This window comes from Anticarsia gemmatalis, chromosome 20, assembly GCF_050436995.1.
Source record: "Anticarsia gemmatalis isolate Benzon Research Colony breed Stoneville strain chromosome 20, ilAntGemm2 primary, whole genome shotgun sequence".
Classification (NCBI taxonomy): domain Eukaryota; kingdom Metazoa; phylum Arthropoda; class Insecta; order Lepidoptera; family Erebidae; genus Anticarsia; species Anticarsia gemmatalis.
This window is the reverse complement of record NC_134764.1, coordinates 11,216,638-11,233,613: the sequence shown is the minus strand read 5'-3', so window position 1 is coordinate 11,233,613 and position 16,976 is coordinate 11,216,638. Positions and strand designations below refer to the sequence as shown.

The 16,976-nt window shown below is 39.7% G+C and overlaps 4 protein-coding genes across 4 annotated transcripts in view; 2 read left to right on the top strand and 2 right to left on the bottom strand.

Annotated features, from left to right (window-relative positions):
* Positions 1-8,683, top strand: part of LOC142981418 (nose resistant to fluoxetine protein 6-like) — a 31,760-nt gene extending 23,077 nt beyond the window's left edge. The window contains exons 5-11 of the mRNA XM_076127328.1: positions 1,444-1,637; positions 2,078-2,250; positions 2,620-2,805; positions 3,181-3,511; positions 6,056-6,239; positions 6,521-6,663; positions 6,979-8,683. Of these exons, the coding sequence (XP_075983443.1) occupies positions 1,444-1,637; positions 2,078-2,250; positions 2,620-2,805; positions 3,181-3,511; positions 6,056-6,239; positions 6,521-6,663; positions 6,979-7,152 (1,385 nt within the window). The 3' untranslated portion in view covers positions 7,153-8,683. The remainder of the gene's footprint in view (positions 1-1,443; positions 1,638-2,077; positions 2,251-2,619; positions 2,806-3,180; positions 3,512-6,055; positions 6,240-6,520; positions 6,664-6,978) is intronic.
* A 343-nt stretch (positions 8,684-9,026) lies between these two features.
* On the bottom strand, positions 9,027-10,926 carry SmD3 (small ribonucleoprotein particle protein SmD3). The gene is made up of 2 exons (XM_076127824.1): positions 10,480-10,926; positions 9,027-10,021 (listed from the first exon to the last, which is right to left on the bottom strand). Exons 1-2 carry the CDS (start codon positions 10,787-10,789, stop codon positions 9,939-9,941), a joined length of 393 nt encoding a protein of 130 aa, XP_075983939.1. The 5' UTR covers positions 10,790-10,926; the 3' UTR covers positions 9,027-9,938.
* A 252-nt stretch (positions 10,927-11,178) lies between these two features.
* LOC142981651 (uncharacterized) lies at positions 11,179-14,129 on the top strand. The gene is made up of 7 exons (XM_076127691.1): positions 11,179-11,453; positions 11,682-11,809; positions 11,893-12,212; positions 12,456-12,768; positions 12,928-13,047; positions 13,229-13,304; positions 13,526-14,129. Exons 1-7 carry the CDS (start codon positions 11,298-11,300, stop codon positions 13,613-13,615), a joined length of 1,203 nt encoding a protein of 400 aa, XP_075983806.1. The 5' UTR covers positions 11,179-11,297; the 3' UTR covers positions 13,616-14,129.
* A 66-nt stretch (positions 14,130-14,195) lies between these two features.
* On the bottom strand, positions 14,196-16,441 carry LOC142981652 (alpha-ketoglutarate-dependent dioxygenase alkB homolog 7, mitochondrial). Its single transcript, XM_076127692.1, has 5 exons — positions 16,242-16,441; positions 15,655-15,842; positions 15,249-15,431; positions 14,946-15,070; positions 14,196-14,741 (listed from the first exon to the last, which is right to left on the bottom strand). The coding sequence occupies exons 1-5, from the start codon at positions 16,360-16,362 to the stop codon at positions 14,570-14,572; spliced, it is 789 nt and encodes a 262-aa protein (XP_075983807.1). The 5' UTR covers positions 16,363-16,441; the 3' UTR covers positions 14,196-14,569.
* Between the last annotated feature and the right edge of the window lie 535 nt (positions 16,442-16,976).

The following is a 16,976-nucleotide window of genomic DNA, read 5'->3' as shown; positions in this document are numbered from 1 at the left end:
CTGTTATTAAATTCTAACAAAACTAAGTGCATTAGGTTCACTATGCCCAACGCGAGGAATTTAGGTACTAACATAGTCGTAAATGGGCAAACTATCGATTTGGTAGATTCGGCAACTTTTTTAGGTATCAGTCTGGATAGCAAGCTCCAATGGGGCACTCAAATAGCGCATCTCTCGGGGAGACTCAGCTCCGCCGCGTACGCAATCAGAAAAGTAAGACAGTTTGCTGGTGTGGATGCGGCAAGACTGGTTTACTTTAGTTATTTTCACAGCGTCATGTCTTACGGTATATTACTGTGGGGTAAGGCTGCTGATATAGATGTTATTTTTGTCCTTCAAAAAAGAGCTATCCGTGCAATTTATAGTTTAGGAGCGCGAGACTCCTTGAGAGAGCTTTTTGGGCAGATAGGGATACTGACGGTGTCATCACAGTATGTGCTTGCAAACTTGTTGTATATAAAACAAAATTTAGGGACTTTCGCAACAAATAGCGATAGACACAATTACAACACTAGAAACAGACACAAATTAGTAGGTCCCCATCATCGTTTACACAAGGTGCACAATTCGTTTGTAGGTCTCGGCATTCGTTTCTTCAACAAGCTTCCAAAGCACATCATGGATTTACCCCTGCCAAAATTCAAAGTTGCTGTTAAGGAACATCTCGTTAGGAAAGCTTATTACAGAATTGATGAGTATCTAAACGACAATAGCTCTTGGGATTAGTCGCTCGCTTGATTAGGATTCTTTGAAATTAGGGAACTTTGCTATAAATTGTATAAACTCAGTAGCAGTAGGTCTAAATATTGTAAAATATGGGCAATTAATGATGCAAATAGGTGATGTTACGTACAATTTGATGTTATTCATAAAACTGTCACTTTTTCTTTTATAATGTTCACAACCAGTGTGCTCACTTGCTGCCCATATTCTTATTATCACATGCTAGTAGGTGCTCCCAACATACGGTATGATCAGAGACTAATAAATAACCTAGCTATGTTCATTTAACTTAATTGACGTTTAGTCTATATCGCTGATTGTTGGCAGCTCCTCGCATGATCAATTATTGTATCAACCACATTGTAAAACTTTTTGGCGATTGAAAAGAGTGGCCGTGAGTTTCTCGCTAGCTCTTCTCATAAGGCTCTACCCCCTTTCCGAGCTAGTGGTAGATTCAGTAATTGTAACGACTATCATAAGTGTCAATATTTGACCTAAATGAATAAATGATTTGATTTTGATTTTTTGATTTCTAATCGTGCCATCGTGACAGCCCCAAAGTGCAGTTGGACGCACTTAATCATCGCCTAAACTTACCCTCATTTCGAGAAAAGGTCCATGCCCAGCAGTGAAACAGTTCCTACCTTATGAGTTAAAATATAGCACGAGACTTATAAAACAGTTTCAATAAAGTCAATAACCTTTATTCCCTTTACCCAGGAGCAGAATGGGCTCTCTCGTGGTCTCTGCAAGGTTCGTGGCGCGTGCTGCACGCGGCTCCGCCGAGCGCGTCGCGCACCGACCTGCGCTCGTTCGACGGGCTGCGCGTGCTCACCATGGCCGTGGTCATCGTGGAGCACGTCACGTGGATCACCACGCACACCTATCTTAGTGATGTTAGGACTTATGAGAAGGTGCGTGAACTACCTTGAATTCATTTCATTTTTTATGTTATACAAATTTTTGTAATATGTTAATGTATGTAAGTATGTTGTATTGGGGTAAACCTGTAAAAACAGTTGTAAGGATGAATATAAGTGTTGATACAAACTTTTACGCGATTGTTAGCCACGATGTTTGATGTAAAAAAATTTGAAATAACTGATTCTTAAAATTTCCCTCCACTCCAAATAAAATGACATCATCTTTTCTATGACAATCTTCAGTTTAAGTACAATCAACTCCTCCAAAATTAAAGCTTTGAGTACCTAATAGTTCCGCTAAGTTTGTCCTTATCTGTACGTACAAATCTCACTCACATTTACACATCAGCACACAGTATTTCTTAACCTTAGATGTACGGCACCAGCGCCACCAGCGCAATACTTTCAAAACCATCGTCTGTTCCCCACAGATCCGCCGCAGCGTGGACGTGGTCCTGCTGGCCAACAGCACGCTGGTGGTGCAGATCTTCTTCACGATGTCCTCCTTCCTGCTCGCACACAAGCTGCTGCAGCAGCGGCGCAAGGGAGACAACACGCCGCCCGTCGCCACCTTCCTTGAGACTATGATCAATAGGATTATTAGGTAAGCAGTAACTTAAATAGGTACTAGTAAGTGGAAACCCATCTGTAGACTAACTGAGATAGAAGATGCTTAACCTACTGATTTTCAACTGGCCGAAGAATAATTCAGCTTCTATCTTCATTATTCACCGCCATTTACTCTTGATTTTTATATTAACTTCTGTTTTAATCTTTGTAATGAGAGATGATAAGAAGTTGTAAGAAACAAAGATACCATATTCGCTTGTGAGGCACTATTATCATACCTTAGGCAAATTATTTTACTGGTTTTCAGCAGTTTACAGTTTACAAATATCAAAAGATATTTACAATCGACACCTGCCTATATCTTACATACGTTAAGTTGATGCTACTTTTGTTTTGTTCCCAGGATAAGCCCCAGCTACTTCGTAACAGTATGGTTCGCGGCGTCCTGGTACGAGCGCCTCGGCAGCGGGCCCATGTGGACGCCGCTAGTGGGCGCGGAGGCGCAGGTCTGCCGCCGCAAGTGGTGGACACATCTACTGTACCTCAACAACGTGCTCTACGCAGACGATAAATGTCTTATACAGACTTGGTAAGGGGGTTTTAGAGCCTCATTATACACTGGTTTCAAAACAAAATGTAGGACAGTAGTAAAAGGAATCAGAGAAGAAAACAGTCTGGCGTCTTTTAATACCATTTATTGCGCCACAGCTATGAATCCAGTATACAAACCTTTGAGATAGTTAAAACTGCTTGTAAAATATACTAAACGCAGTCGTTAGATGCAATTGCTGATTGTAGGTTTGGTGGAATCCACTCATAAATCGCAATGTTTAAAGTTTGCAAAATGATCACACGTATTCCTTTAACACTCAATTAATACGAGACCTGCGTGTCGTACCGAAGGAAATTCACCTTCCATGTACTTTATAAGATTAAATTTAATGTTACAATTCATTTTCAACAGGTACCTAGCAGCAGACACCCAACTCTACGCTCTCTGCCTAATCCTCACACTAACCCTCATGAGATGGCGCCGAGCCGCTATAGCCGTCCTTGTCGCACTCTTGGCCGGCTCAATGGGGCTACTGTTCGCTCTTGCATACCAGTGGCGCTTGGTGCCGACGCTGATGATGCACCGGCCGGAGTCCGTGCGGGTGTCGTACGAGGGCGAGCCAACCTTCAACGTGCTGTATCAGTCGCCGCTGGGCAATGTGCCTGGAGCCCTCGCCGGCCTGCTGCTAGCTCATATACATCATACATTGTTGGATAATGATGTGCAGTTGCATCGGTATAAGGTAAAAAACATAATTTATTGTTTATAGCTTAAATAAATTTACTAAAAACTTCATGCCGTATTGTCGTTGACTAAGAATCACATATGTATGTCTGATTCTTTATATCATCAAAATCATCGTTACCTAATTAGGTACTAGGTCGATGTTGAGAATTTATGGAGGTTTTCTATCGTAAGTACTTTGCTTTTGAGGGCCTTACAAGTTTTAAATGTTGAGAGAATTCCTAGTCTTGAGAGTAGGTAAAGCTGCACCAAACAAATTCACAATCACTGTTAAGAAATTTTTGAGCGATCCTTTACCTAAGAGCTCTTTACATCGTAAAAATATTCATTTTCAAGCATACTGAATAAGTTCTAAGAATTTAGTTGCTATACATCACGGAAGTTTATGTAACATACCTTCAAACCAGTTGGTCAGAAGCCCTAAATACTGCATTAGCCGCAGTACCTAGTGCCTGAGCTGGGCTAGTTTCGTGGCTACTTTCACTCGCCGGTTCGAGTCCCGGTTGCGCAACACGCCGACAGCGATCAGTCGCGTAATTGATGGTTAAACGACGTTTATCTCGTTATACGACGACTTTTAGAAAAACAAATAACATTATCTACCAACTTCATTCACTTACACTAAGTACTTTAGTATCTAACCTACCTGCGTGTCTAATTTCATGTCTTGATGTTTAATCGTAACTCAGATTACCGTATCAAGTATAAAACATACTTAAAACCGCTAACTAAAATAACAATGTTGCAAATCTATTCAGAATATAGGCACTTAGGCAGATATAAACTGTCTGAGCTCAAAGGTAGGTATCAAATACCTATTAATTTATGATAATCACACAAATCGACCACCTTCCGTACTATAAACGGTTCCGTTTACTCTAAACAATAGTTTACAAGACCTTACAATGTAACGGATAGTAATTTATATCAACACTGACATTAAACTGTAGCAGCTATCGACAGGTACATAACTACTATGTATTACATACCACTTATAAAGTAGGTACCAACCTGCATAATTTGTGTAATTATGTTATTGTATCAACTCGGTCGACTGTCTGTAAGCGGCTATCAAACGCCTTCACACGTTTGTATGATAGTATACTATTTGATAACACGTGAGTTGAGATGGTAAATAATATATTAGAAGATTTGTTATACAGTACCGTCGCCCGTGGCGCAGTAGTTAAGGTAACACCGCTAACTTTTAACGCACGTAGAGATTTGACTCTCTCAAAAAAAGCTTTCGTAAAGCCGCTGTTTTGTTTCAATATACAATTCTATGTGGTAGACACAAGTCTCTGTTATTTTTTTTATGTTTGAGCAACAGAAATGTCTGTTAAGATGGTGATGGTTGCAGCACACTACAGTTCCCCTGCTAATGTCAGTGATATTAGACTGCGTTCATTACGAAAAATCAAGTTTTTAAATGGCTATTAGCATTATTTATTTTATACTGGTACCTAAATAAGTTATTGGAGTCAGCTTTCATCCAGTCTCTCCGGATGCAGCTGAATACCAATATTTTTCTGTCTGTCTGCTACTCAAGCACGCCTAAACTACTGAACCAATTCGCATGAAATTTGGTATGGAGATATTTTGATACCCGAGAAAGGACACAGGCTATATATCATCACGCTACGACCAAAAGGAGCAGAGTACCAGTAATTAATGTTACAAAATCTGGGAAAAATTTCACCCATTCTCTCTTATTGGACGCAAGCGAAGTTGCGCGGGTCAGCTAGTTTAATATAATATAACACGGTTATGGTATCTAAATAAACTCCTCATCTTCAGTATATGAATGTAGAAAGATATCTATTACCTCAGAGTCAAAAAGATAAACAGATGTTAACGCAAGGAGCAGTAAAGTGGCACTTATCTACTTCCTAGAACAGCTGAGAGTGGAACGAACAACACTTAAGCACTAATATTAGGTAACATTTGAGTAAACAGGTAGTGTCAGGTAGTACTTTCTAGACCATGATTATGAGAACTTTGCTTTTCCGGGTTTTGTCCATTGGCTAACTGGGTGATAGTCGGGTGGTCGTCTTAAGTGCTCCTTATTAACGTGGTTACTGTGGCTGGTCTGATAGATTGTAGTCGTAACAAAGTTCATCGATCTAGATCTGTTCTGATAGTAACGCTGTGTTTTGAACTAAGGTGAAATGTATCAGAGAATGCGTCACCGATTAGACTAATTGTGGCATAGTGTAAATTTCTGTAATTACAGAATAAATATAAATTTTAAAGTTACAAAGTTATCTCATAGCATGACGCGCAACACAGACAAACCACTAAAAAACTTAACTGTTTTCATAATATAATAATATATTTGCTGTCTAATCTAGCCCACTAGTTTACCTTATACTTATCTTTACGGGTTGTACTTATACAGGCATGTTCTGACACTTATTTTCACCTGCTATTCGAAGGGCGAAGGAATCCGGTTTAAAGAATAGTAAGTATCAACTTAATACAGACTTACAGGCAAAACTTCTTTACATGATAGTAACCCTGATTTCTAACTGGTGTATTTCAGGTGTTCAGTTGGATCTCAGTGCTGTCAGTCCCGGCGGCTACGTGGTGGGTGGCGGGCTCTCCCCTACTCCTGGGCCGTGGACCACCAGACCGGCTCGCGGGCGCCGCACTCGCTGTCATCGAGCGACCAGTGTTCGCCTTCTTCGTCGGCATGGCTTTATTGGGAGCTATGAATGGAGTTGAATGTAAGCATTACTTTTAAAATACTTGTGTAAGTAGGTACTTACTCTTCGGATTATTTGAATTTTGTTTCACCACATGCTGGTGACGAAAAAGAGACAGGCAATGAAGGTGTAGATATAGAAGGTGCAGACTAAAATAAAAGCTTGCAGTATTTTTTGGTAACGTAATATTGCAGGCTCACGCAACGCACCCTATAGAAGGATCTAACTCTAAATCCTACATAATAAACACACACACTACTACACAATCAATTAATTAAGCCCTTATAATTTCGTGTTTCCAGCGGCAGTAAGGCGCGTCCTGGCGTGGTCCGGGTGGGCGTGCTGGGCGCGGCTGTCGTTCGGCGCGCTGCTGCTGCACATGCCCATCAACAAGGCGCTCGTCGCCGCCAGGCTCTCGCCCTCGCAGCTCGACAGACCTTCCGCGGTTTGACTTTCTTTAACATCTTTATTTGGTCATCATTATCATAGTGTTCCACTACTACTACAGACTTTTACCAGTAGGAAGGAAGGAATAGCGCAGCTAATCACAAAAATGTCTGCGCGTTGAGCTCCTGCATCAGTTAGGGATCTTTAACAGACTGATTCCCAAATCGGCAGTTACTAAATTAAGCTCTCAAATAGCGATAAATACTGCATTAAACTACCTGTAATTTACGCACGATTAATGTGATCCATCAAATCCTTATCAATATAAAGCTATGCTCTGGACAATACTGACTAGTATGTTATATGTTCACAGATAACGGAATGGTTCGGCGTGGCAGCAGTGTCATATTTAGCAGCGTTACCCCTCGCGCTACTCGTAGAGATCCCGGTGCAGCGCCTGCACCGAGCTCTCACTCGTTCCCCGCGAGCCGCGCCGAGGCACCCCGCCACTGAACCAAAGAGGACCAGCGAGAAGGCCGACTTGTGACCGCACTACGTGTCTAGGCTGGACCTAGTCAATTGGTTCCAAATTTTGCAGTTGAGTGCACGCAATACCAAAGTTTAGGATGATACTCCCGGGAAAGCTGTCGTGTGTATCAAATAGGTGTCGAATTAAACTATAAAAGACGGCAGCTTAATGACGAAAATACCGTATAGGTACTGTGCTCCTTTTTTTCGTAATAGGTAAAATCTGACTGTAAAGTCCATATCGGTTCTTGACAAAAAAATAACACGAGTTATGTCAAGCAAAGTTTGAACAGTATGGGAGCCTTATCATCAGGACTTTAATATCCCACCATGCTCGGTAAAATGCTTTTTAGTTCATAAAATTACCTATAGGTAATTATAGAAACCAATGTTAAAAAAAACATTATAATTATAATATGGCCTTTATTAAATAGACTACAGCTCTCTATGCGTGCACTCAACACACAAAACTAACTACAGTTAGTTTAGTAATAAGTTTGATTTATTCGCTAAATTATCTAACATCACAATGAGTGGGCAACACCAAGCTTCTTATTTATTAGGTGTGGCAAGGAAGGTGTTTTGTAATTTAATTAGCTTCATGTTTCAGTCGCTTTACGGTTGATTATTTGAACAGAATGTGAAAAATCTTTGAGTTCTAGCCATACTGTCTACGCTACCTAAGCCGTGTTATGGAAGTCAGAACTGACAAGTTTTTAAGTTAAATTATGAACTGAAACAACAGCTGGTTCCGAATGATTGGACGGCAGAACGAAATAGCAGTAAATTGAAAAGATCTGTAACATTTAGTTCAGACTAAGTGTGCTCAGGTTAGTAGACGATGCATCGCAAACTTGGCCTCGACCAAGCTTCAAGTAATGAAAAGAATCAACATTTCACACAGAATTTATTTATAAGAATAGAGTAGAATTGAGTTAATAGGTAGGTACCTACTTGGGTTTGCACTTCGACGACTCGTAAGTTTAATGCTTTTCTCAATTTAAATCTGTGACAAAGATTTCATTAGGAAATAATTTATTTTATGTAAGGTCTTATCTTGCTACCCCCATAATGATTGCCATGTAAAAAAAAATAATGAGAAGTTTTTGTTAGAAGTTTCTTTTGTATGATGCATTATAATCAAAATTTTACTTATGTAGCCGGGGTCGAAGTGCAGAGTCAATGTAATAGCATATAGGGTTGCGAACTATAATATGCCTTATGACCAGTGTGACTGAACTGATTATCATAAGAAATATGAATTTTCGACAAAAAATAGGTATGAGGTTAACTTTATACCTAAGATCTCTTCAAATTAAAATAATATATTACAGTTTGTACGAAAAAGACCTATAGGCCTATTGTATAATCATAATTTATTATAAAACATTCCTATGATGTAAATCAGAGTAATTGAGGCAGTTATGTGATAGGTAAGTTTTAAGAAAGGGTATGGAATAGGCAACAAGCCTGTGTGCCAATATTTAATCTAAACAGAACACCAAGAATTTTATCTTATTGTTCAGTTAAATAAATGTGTACATAAACAAGTCTTTCTTTCATTTAATAAATAATTCGTGGTCCCAGCCTGTGGCGCAGCTACGGTATGGTTACGCGGTGCGGCACAGAGGCGCCAAGCTCAGTGGGCACTTAGCCAAACTTGAAATGATTTCCTTTCATTGTTTCTAGCAATTTAAGGAGTAAAGGGCGCCAGACTACCTGATTTCTGTTTATAATATAAATTGGCTGTCGCGAATTATTATCTTGTTAAATTATACAGACAATCCTTATCATGAATCAGGCTTAGTTTAAAAGCTTTAATGTAACACCATAATCTGATTTTTTCATTTTGACGAGTCACTAGCTATAAATAATAAAATAAAACAATACAAATGGTCTTCACATGACTTTATTCCATATCACACAGGTAGCAGTCTGATCACTATGGACTACACAGACAAGGTCTGTGTTACAGCTCAAACTCCCACACACTTACAATATTACATAGACAAATATACCAGACAAGTATTCTATTGTAAACAGCAACAACTTGCATACAATGCACAGAGAAATGTTTTGTACCAGATTCTGTGTAAATGACTGTAAATCTTAATATAGTAAGATATTTCAATAATTTTATCTTGAGTTTCTAGCTAATATATGCTAAAACACAAAAATAGGAAAGCTTATACACAGATCAGTATTTAATTTGACATAATAGGCACAATGAGAACTTACCTTTGCTAACTGTAGTAGTCAAAACATATAAAAATGTGGTCAGTGTTGCCAGTAAAAAATAATGAGTCTTGTTGATTGGAAATGTGATTTTAATACAATACTGGCTTTGGAAGTCATGAATACATATTAAATTATTTATTCTTATAGTACCCTACCTAAGAAATAAGACTTAAAACACATTTGGATGCTGGTTTTTGAAGTGGCAACAATATTAAATTATTTACATCTCTTTTTACTTGAACAATAAGCAAGATTCATGGTTTGATTAACCATTTTGGGTGGTGAAGGTGGCAGATCTTACTAGAAGTAAAACTGCCTAATTTTATGGTTTATAAGTTTTTATTGGTCAGATGTTCTGATAGCAAGCGGCTACAGAATCATATTCAAAGATGCAATGCAGCTAAAATTATTGGCAATTGTCAAAACCAGCATCAATATCACTGATGTTATCAGATGAGTTATGAAAACTCTTAGGAAATCTCCACACACCGACTTCAACCCAGTTAAAATGAGGCATAATTCAGTATTTTGGAGATTTCCAAATTGTAATAAGATTTAAAACTAAGTTTAGCGTCGCGAGGGTCCCGAGCCACCCTGCCAACCACCTCTGTGACCTCCCCCTCTACCTCCCGCCCGGCCCCGACCAGCAGCTGGAATATGACAAGATATTGTGAAGATACAGAACTTCTATGAAAAGCTACCAGTTGACCAACTAGGATTGATGTTAAACAATTTACAAGTAAAATAAAATCCAATATTATTTTTTTAAACTCAATTATTAAGGTTTTCAGTAATGTAGGGGGAAATGATAGCCCACTAATCTGCGGTATAAACGGTCAGTACGAAAATAACAAAAATAACCTTTAAAGTCTTGTATTAAAATCATAACAATAACATGTTTGGTAAATAAGAAGTTGATATAGATATTTTAACTTTGAAATTAACTCATACTATAAGTTTAAAACTACCAAGATACTACTGTCACTGTTGTCCAATGACATTTTGACAGCTCTAGGCATAACCAAACAAAACAAATGCTAAGCTATTTTAAGTATCAATAGGCCTAGAATTGACCTGAAATTTAAAAGGAACACGTAAAATAACTAACCTTGAGCTCGTAATATAGCACTTTTGCCTCGACCGGCGGTCGGCTTGTTCCCTTGTCGTTTGAACATAGGAGCATTTTTCAACATGTCTGGCAATATTAGGAAACGGATTTTCGAGCCCCTGATGTAAACATTCTCTAGCTGAGCAACCCTTCCATCTCTGTACGTAACAGTTACAAGGGTCATTTGGCAATTCATGTTATCTTCAGCCTCAATTAGCTTCCCGCGGTAAACTTCACCGGTATTTGTTTCACAGGTCACTACATGGCCTTCCGCTTCGTGAAGTACTTTAATAGGCACACCGATAGACATTTTAAATGTTACAGTAGCACAATCACTTCAAAATAATGTTGATTTAGAACGTAATCACAAGATTATTTAGGATTTAAAATGAAATTTCTTGGCTATCGAAACAACCCAAACAAAACAATCATAGACAATATAAAATGACAGATTATTGACAGATCATCCTTTTTAGAATGCCATTGATTTTGTGAAATGCCACTCAAAATTAAATGAAAATGATAAACTATAAATAAATATCATTAAAACAAACAATTTTATAAAATACGCGTAAAACTGACTCTCATAGATTACCTACTTAACGCATTGTCTGGAGAAAGGATTAAAAGACACAATATTCTACATTAAAAAATGAACTAACAAAGCCAAATAGTCTATTGCCTTTTGACATGAAAAAAAGTTACAGAAGTTACTTGTCAAAACTTTTCGTTGGTTGGCTGCATTTTTGCATCAATTTATTTTTTAAATAAGAGTTAATACTTCAAATTAGATAGTGTAGTGTTCTAACTAGTTCACGATGGCGGCTGAAGTAATGAAAGTGGAAGTGGAGAGTGAGACTTGTTGTATATGTGGCGGCGGTGGTGACCTGATGACGCCGGAAGAACATGACGCTGGTGCTCCTCCTATGCAGGTGCCTCTACGGTCAATGTTGCTGCAACTAAACTCTAGCAAGGTAACTAATCTTATAACAACCTTTAAAGATGCTTGTATTATCATAACAATGTCATAACCTTAACGTTGTGATAATATTTTGGCGGTAATTAGGCCATAGTGCTTTTATAACATTTCGGAGCAGATTATGGTTGGATATCAGCTAATTTATCTTAACACATCTACAAAACATCTATCAGATTCTCATTAAGATCATTAATATAGTGTTATTTGATTTCTGTTGGTGTAGGTGATACCAGAGGGTCGTTTGTGCAGCAACTGCATCCGTCGCGCACTAGAGTCTTATGAGTTCAGCACGGCGCTCACTAATAGAGGCGCTCCACCGCTCAGTGAGAAAATTAGAGCTCTACGCAAGAGGTACCAATATAATAGCATTCTGATCAGTTGTGGAAATACGTACAGAAATAATCATGACTTAAAAATTTTATTTGTTACTCTAGGCTTCATGAGCTTACTCAGAAGATTGATGTGTTCATTGTGGTCGGGGGTGCAGGGCCTGATGGCTCATACAGTGAGGAAGACATCATCATGGTAGAGCGAGACACTCTCGCTGCGGCTGCAGCTGCTGACAACGACGAGTTAGAGCGAGGTCGCAACGCTCGCGGTGACCAGGTTTACCAGTGCTCGGTGTGCCCTGCATCGTTCCCTAAGCCCAATGACTTCCGGACTCATCTCGCTACTCATCCACCTGACTCCTTGCATTCGTGCTGGACTTGTGGTGCTCAGTTTGCCACCAGGACCGCTTTGACGACACATTTAGGTGATTTTTTTTTTATATCGCTTCTGCAATTTCGTCTCATATTTTTTGTTATGATAACTTCTAATGGTCGTTTAGATTTCCTTTATACTGGTGATGCAGAAAAACTATCTAATCGATTTCTAGTGTTATTTTAATGATTATCTGGTTAATTTTTTTTTTATTTTGCACTGGTAAGTGTTCGGTGTGTCAGGATGCCTTATGTTCGATGTGGAGATGAAAGTATAACGTGTCGTGTTCTGGTAGGCGATGCGTGTGGCGCGGCTCTGTCGTGCCAGCTGTGCGGGCGCAGCGCGTCGTCGCCGGCCGAGCTGCGGCGCCACGAGGCGCTGTGCCCGGCGCGCTGCCCCGCGTGCGCGGCGCTGTTCCCGGACCGCGGCGCGCTGTCGGCGCACGTGTCGGCGCAGCACGGGCGCTCGGCGCGCGCGCCGCACGTGTGCCCCGCGTGTTACCGCACGGTGGACACACCCGAGCTGCTGACGGCCCATCTGCTGCGCCACCGCCAGGCCAAGCAGTTCGTGTGCGGGTACGACGCCTGCATCCTGCGCTTCGGCACCAGGTCTGTTTCCCCGAAAGTTAATAAACCGTTTTCCGCACCGTCCTAAACGATAATACCGAAGACTCAAATCGTAACAAAATATAATTGAGCTGACAAAAATCCTACTTAAGAAACAGATGAATGTGATACGTAGATTAAATTTGTAATATTATTTTCCAGAAACAATCTGATGGCGCACATTCGCAAGTGCCACACTCACGAGCCAGTGGAGGAGGAGCCAGCACCGGCACCTGAAGTACCGGCTGTACCCTCCACGACATGCGAGACTTGTGGACGCACGTATGTATAGCTAGCTATACTTTGCTAAATTCGATTATAGGTGAACTGAATCCTATATGTTGTTAGTTCGTTGTGTATGCCCTGTTTTAAACATTTGTCGAAATCAAGTCTCCCTACATTGGTGTAAATGGATAATTCAAGATATTAGAGACCTTTCGTAACAATTTTATTGTTGTTCTAGGTTCGGTTCCGTTGCGGCCATGAAGCGCCACGCCCGAGTGCATCGCACACAAGTTAACAACACAGTCTCTGCACAGGTAATATACCTAGTATTATAAACTCAGAGGGTGGGGCCAAAGTCTTTCCCAAGTAGACACAAACAAAGTCCTGCACAGATAGCACAGCTGGGCTCAATGAAGCTGTCCGCTAGAAAGACATAATGATAAACTCATGAGCTCAAACAATTAATTTTGTGACTAAGACTAAAATAATTTTTTTGCAGAATACAAAGTTTAAATTAGTATTTTGGTGCTTACAGGAGGAAGGCAACGAATCGCAGGAGGAGATGGAGGGCGAGGTGGAGTACCTGGAGGTGGAGGAACTCGAAGACATGGAGTTCCGCGACTAGGACTGAACTCATCACACCAATACTACTACTTAATTCACATTACAATCATTTTCATAAGATCGCTGGCATTTTAATAATAAAGAACACAGACAATTGTGAATGACCATAATATTATTTTCAGAATTTTTCCGCCAAAGTGTATATACCTATCATAACAAAGTCCCCTCATTTTAAGTTTTATCCCAGTATACTTATGGGAGGTCTACTTAATCATAAAAAACGGTAATCACATACCAGCATAGGCATTGATTACTGCTTAGGGGTAAGATACGTGACTGCTAATTGTAGCGAGTTTATTGACCAAATGTCGTATATTCGATGTACTATATAACAATAGCTATAAATTACTGGCTTCAAAGCCACATTATTGTATTCTTAAAGCCAAAAAGTGTGGCTTTAGTATATAAATATAATAAATTGTTTAAGATAAAATATGAGTTCTGGCATATATCATTTGTTTTGTAATTTACAGTTAATACTGTCTCAAAATATATTATTATATGTAAGTAAGAAATGTCTTTCATTTAACATTATGACTAGGTATAAAATCTATTTGGTACGAAAAACAGATACCCAAATGTTCAACGATAATACTTTATTACAATAATGTAAGTGGAAAAATACTTTATTACTAAACTAATAATATCACAAAATTATATATAGGAATTAATCGGAAAAGGGTTTTTTGATTGGACATTTAGACTAGTTGACCTGTTCATACCTGTGGCGAGCTCAAAGGAGGGCACCACTGTCCAGGCCTAGCCAGCATCCCTTATCAAGCATCTGATTCTCTTAGATCAAGTGCTCGCAATAAGATGATCAATGTTGTTATCAATCTCACCATCTCTTATTTTTTCGTTAAAATGTGCCATGTAGCTATGTAACAACATCAAGCATACTGTTTCGTGTGGCGGTGTCATGTTTCACAGGCCGCATTTCAGTCAAACGTGTTTATTAGTCGGTGTAGCTGTGTACAGTGGCGTCGGTACCGTCGCTGGCGTCCCTCGGGCGCGGCTGACTGCGACATATAACTGCCACGCGACGTTGTCGTGGAACCTTCTCGCCGCGGAATACGCTGTGCTCGCCGCCCAGGACCGCGTGCGAGAATGAGTAGCGTGCCTCTCCCCTAGGGAACATCAATTAGCATATATAACTTCACACGTGTTATGATTGCCTACTAAGAGCTTCATGATAGTCTTAAAAGGCGCAGATTTTGTGTAATATGCTTATGATTATGAACCTGGTCTTTTTCCCAAAAAAAGTTGAAAAGAGCGTCAAAGTAAAGGTCTATGTCGGTTTCATTACCGCAACAAATACATAGTGCGCTTACTTCATGATATAGAGTGATCTCCTGGCGAGCAGCACGTGCAGCGACAGATCCTTGTCGGTAGTGTGCTCCAGGTGCATGACGGCCGAGGACACCAGGCACAGACCCGCTATCACGTCGCCGCAGAACTACACACACATCACAAAACTGTTACATCTCACTCCTTCCATCGGCTTTTGGTGCTTTAGTTATTTTGTTAAGTCTATCTATGATTTCAACCGGCAAAAGCATGACTGGTGTAGTAATTAGGTAATTAGATTACTTCAACTTTTACATAAAATAATAACAATAAATTAGAATGCTTACCCTGACAGCATCGACATGAGGCTTGATATACCCAGCGGCGGCCAGATCTAGTACATGCGCGTGTGGCAGTGGAGTGCCAGCTCCTGACGACGGACTGAAGGCCAAGGCGCGCACTCGCGCCAGCACACACTCGCTCGACTCTGACCAACGAGTGCGCTCGGTTTCGCGGAAACCGTGGATCGCCTGCGCAATGCATACACATTATTACAGTGTCGTGATTCGTGAAACCATAATAATAAGAAGCCTACCAACACTTCAACCTACTGTCATATATTTTTTTTTAATAAACTGTTATTTACCTAACAAACTCTGACACTTAATCACAGGGACTTTTAACAGCAATCTGCATAATTACTGCATCATAAATGTAAAAGTCAAGATAAGCATACAAGATAGTGTTACTTACATTGTCCCAATGATCAAACTCATATCTCATTCTCTTTAGTGTTGGCTCAAGCTCGGCCAGCATGTCAGCCTCCTCTCGCTCCGTGATAAAGTCCGGGTACACTTGCATGTCCTTGAGCACTGTAGCACGAAGCTCTGGCTTCATGTCTTCCTTCCATGATGGAGATATTTCTACAAGCTTTGGATCCGCTGGAAATAGAAAACACCATTCAAAACAGATAAATATTAATTCTTTAAATACAGAACTTGCAACCTATGACTATATTTACAAAATTAAAGCGATTCAGATTTCCGGCATTTGCGGCAGCGCAGTTAATTTTACACATACACAGTGTTAAACATTTTACTTAAACCTGCTAATTTGCTTATCACGCATCACTGTATAACGCATATTAAACGCATTATAACGTCACACAAAAAACAGTTACTGATTCTAAAGCCACGAAATGCTTAGTTTTGAGTTACAGGTAGTGTTGTAGACAAGGCTGTCTAGACTAAAACAGTACCTAGACTTAGTTAAGATCTATTTTATTGGTAACTAAATATAATCAGGTTGTATAATGCGTTTTATCACTAAAATAGACTCACCTTCTTCTTTGGTTGCGTCAATATCCGGCTGCAACACACCCCCGCTTATCAAGCGAGACATCCCATAATAAATGGACTTATACTTGCAGTTCTTCAGAAAACTGAATGTTAATAAACGCATTTTTAGAGATTAAACACTCGAGCTCGTAGCAAAAGAAAAATGATAACAATGAAATGTCAGAACTGACAACAGCTGAGATTGACACTTGGCAGCAAACAACTGACTATCATAGAGCGATAGCGTTTCGTTTTCAGCCAGTATAGTTTTGTAAATAACCACCTAAAATATTAAAATTTAAAACATTGTAATTCTTTGACATCCTGATTTTGTTTCGATTTTAGATAAGAAAATATAACAACAAACTAATTACCGAAAATCTAACTTTGTGACCGAAACCCTCAAAAGACTCTCACTCAAATACTTTTGATAAGGACAATTTATTGATAATTCGTGTTTATGTTTTTCTGTCAATTTGAGTTTGGACACTTTCAGTTCTTAAGGGTCACGCCGGGTCACGACACTGTTTCAGTTTTGATGACTGTTGGGTATAAGGCGAAGTTTAGTAATGATGATAAAATGCCACCTTAAAAAGGATTGATGTAGGTATCAGCGGCCTAGGTAGAACGCGAGTAAGCCCGCCAGATAAACGCTAAAGCACTATGGATAACTTACCGGACGAGTTGCTCGAGATGGTGTTCCAGTACCTTCCCACCGAGGATCTGGTGGCGGTGTGT

Excerpts from the sequence above, each read along its gene's own strand:
- SmD3 (XM_076127824.1), bottom strand. The coding sequence starts at position 10,789 with ATGTCTATCGGTGTGCCTATTAAAGTACTTCACGAAGCGGAAGGCCAT. Across the intron at positions 10,022-10,479 it reads TGCTATATTACGAGCTCAAG|CTGCTGGTCGGGGCCGGGCG; the intron begins GTTAGTTATTTT and ends GTCATATTCCAG.
- LOC142981651 (XM_076127691.1), top strand. The coding sequence starts at position 11,298 with ATGGCGGCTGAAGTAATGAAAGTGGAAGTGGAGAGTGAGACTTGTTGT. Across the intron at positions 12,769-12,927 it reads ATCCTGCGCTTCGGCACCAG|AAACAATCTGATGGCGCACA; the intron begins GTCTGTTTCCCC and ends ATTATTTTCCAG. Across the intron at positions 13,048-13,228 it reads TGCGAGACTTGTGGACGCAC|GTTCGGTTCCGTTGCGGCCA; the intron begins GTATGTATAGCT and ends TTGTTGTTCTAG.
- LOC142981652 (XM_076127692.1), bottom strand. The coding sequence starts at position 16,362 with ATGCGTTTATTAACATTCAGTTTTCTGAAGAACTGCAAGTATAAGTCC. Across the intron at positions 15,071-15,248 it reads CTCATGTCGATGCTGTCAGG|TTCTGCGGCGACGTGATAGC; the intron begins GTAAGCATTCTA and ends ATGTGTGTGTAG. Across the intron at positions 14,742-14,945 it reads AGATCACTCTATATCATGAA|GGGAGAGGCACGCTACTCAT; the intron begins GTAAGCGCACTA and ends GATGTTCCCTAG.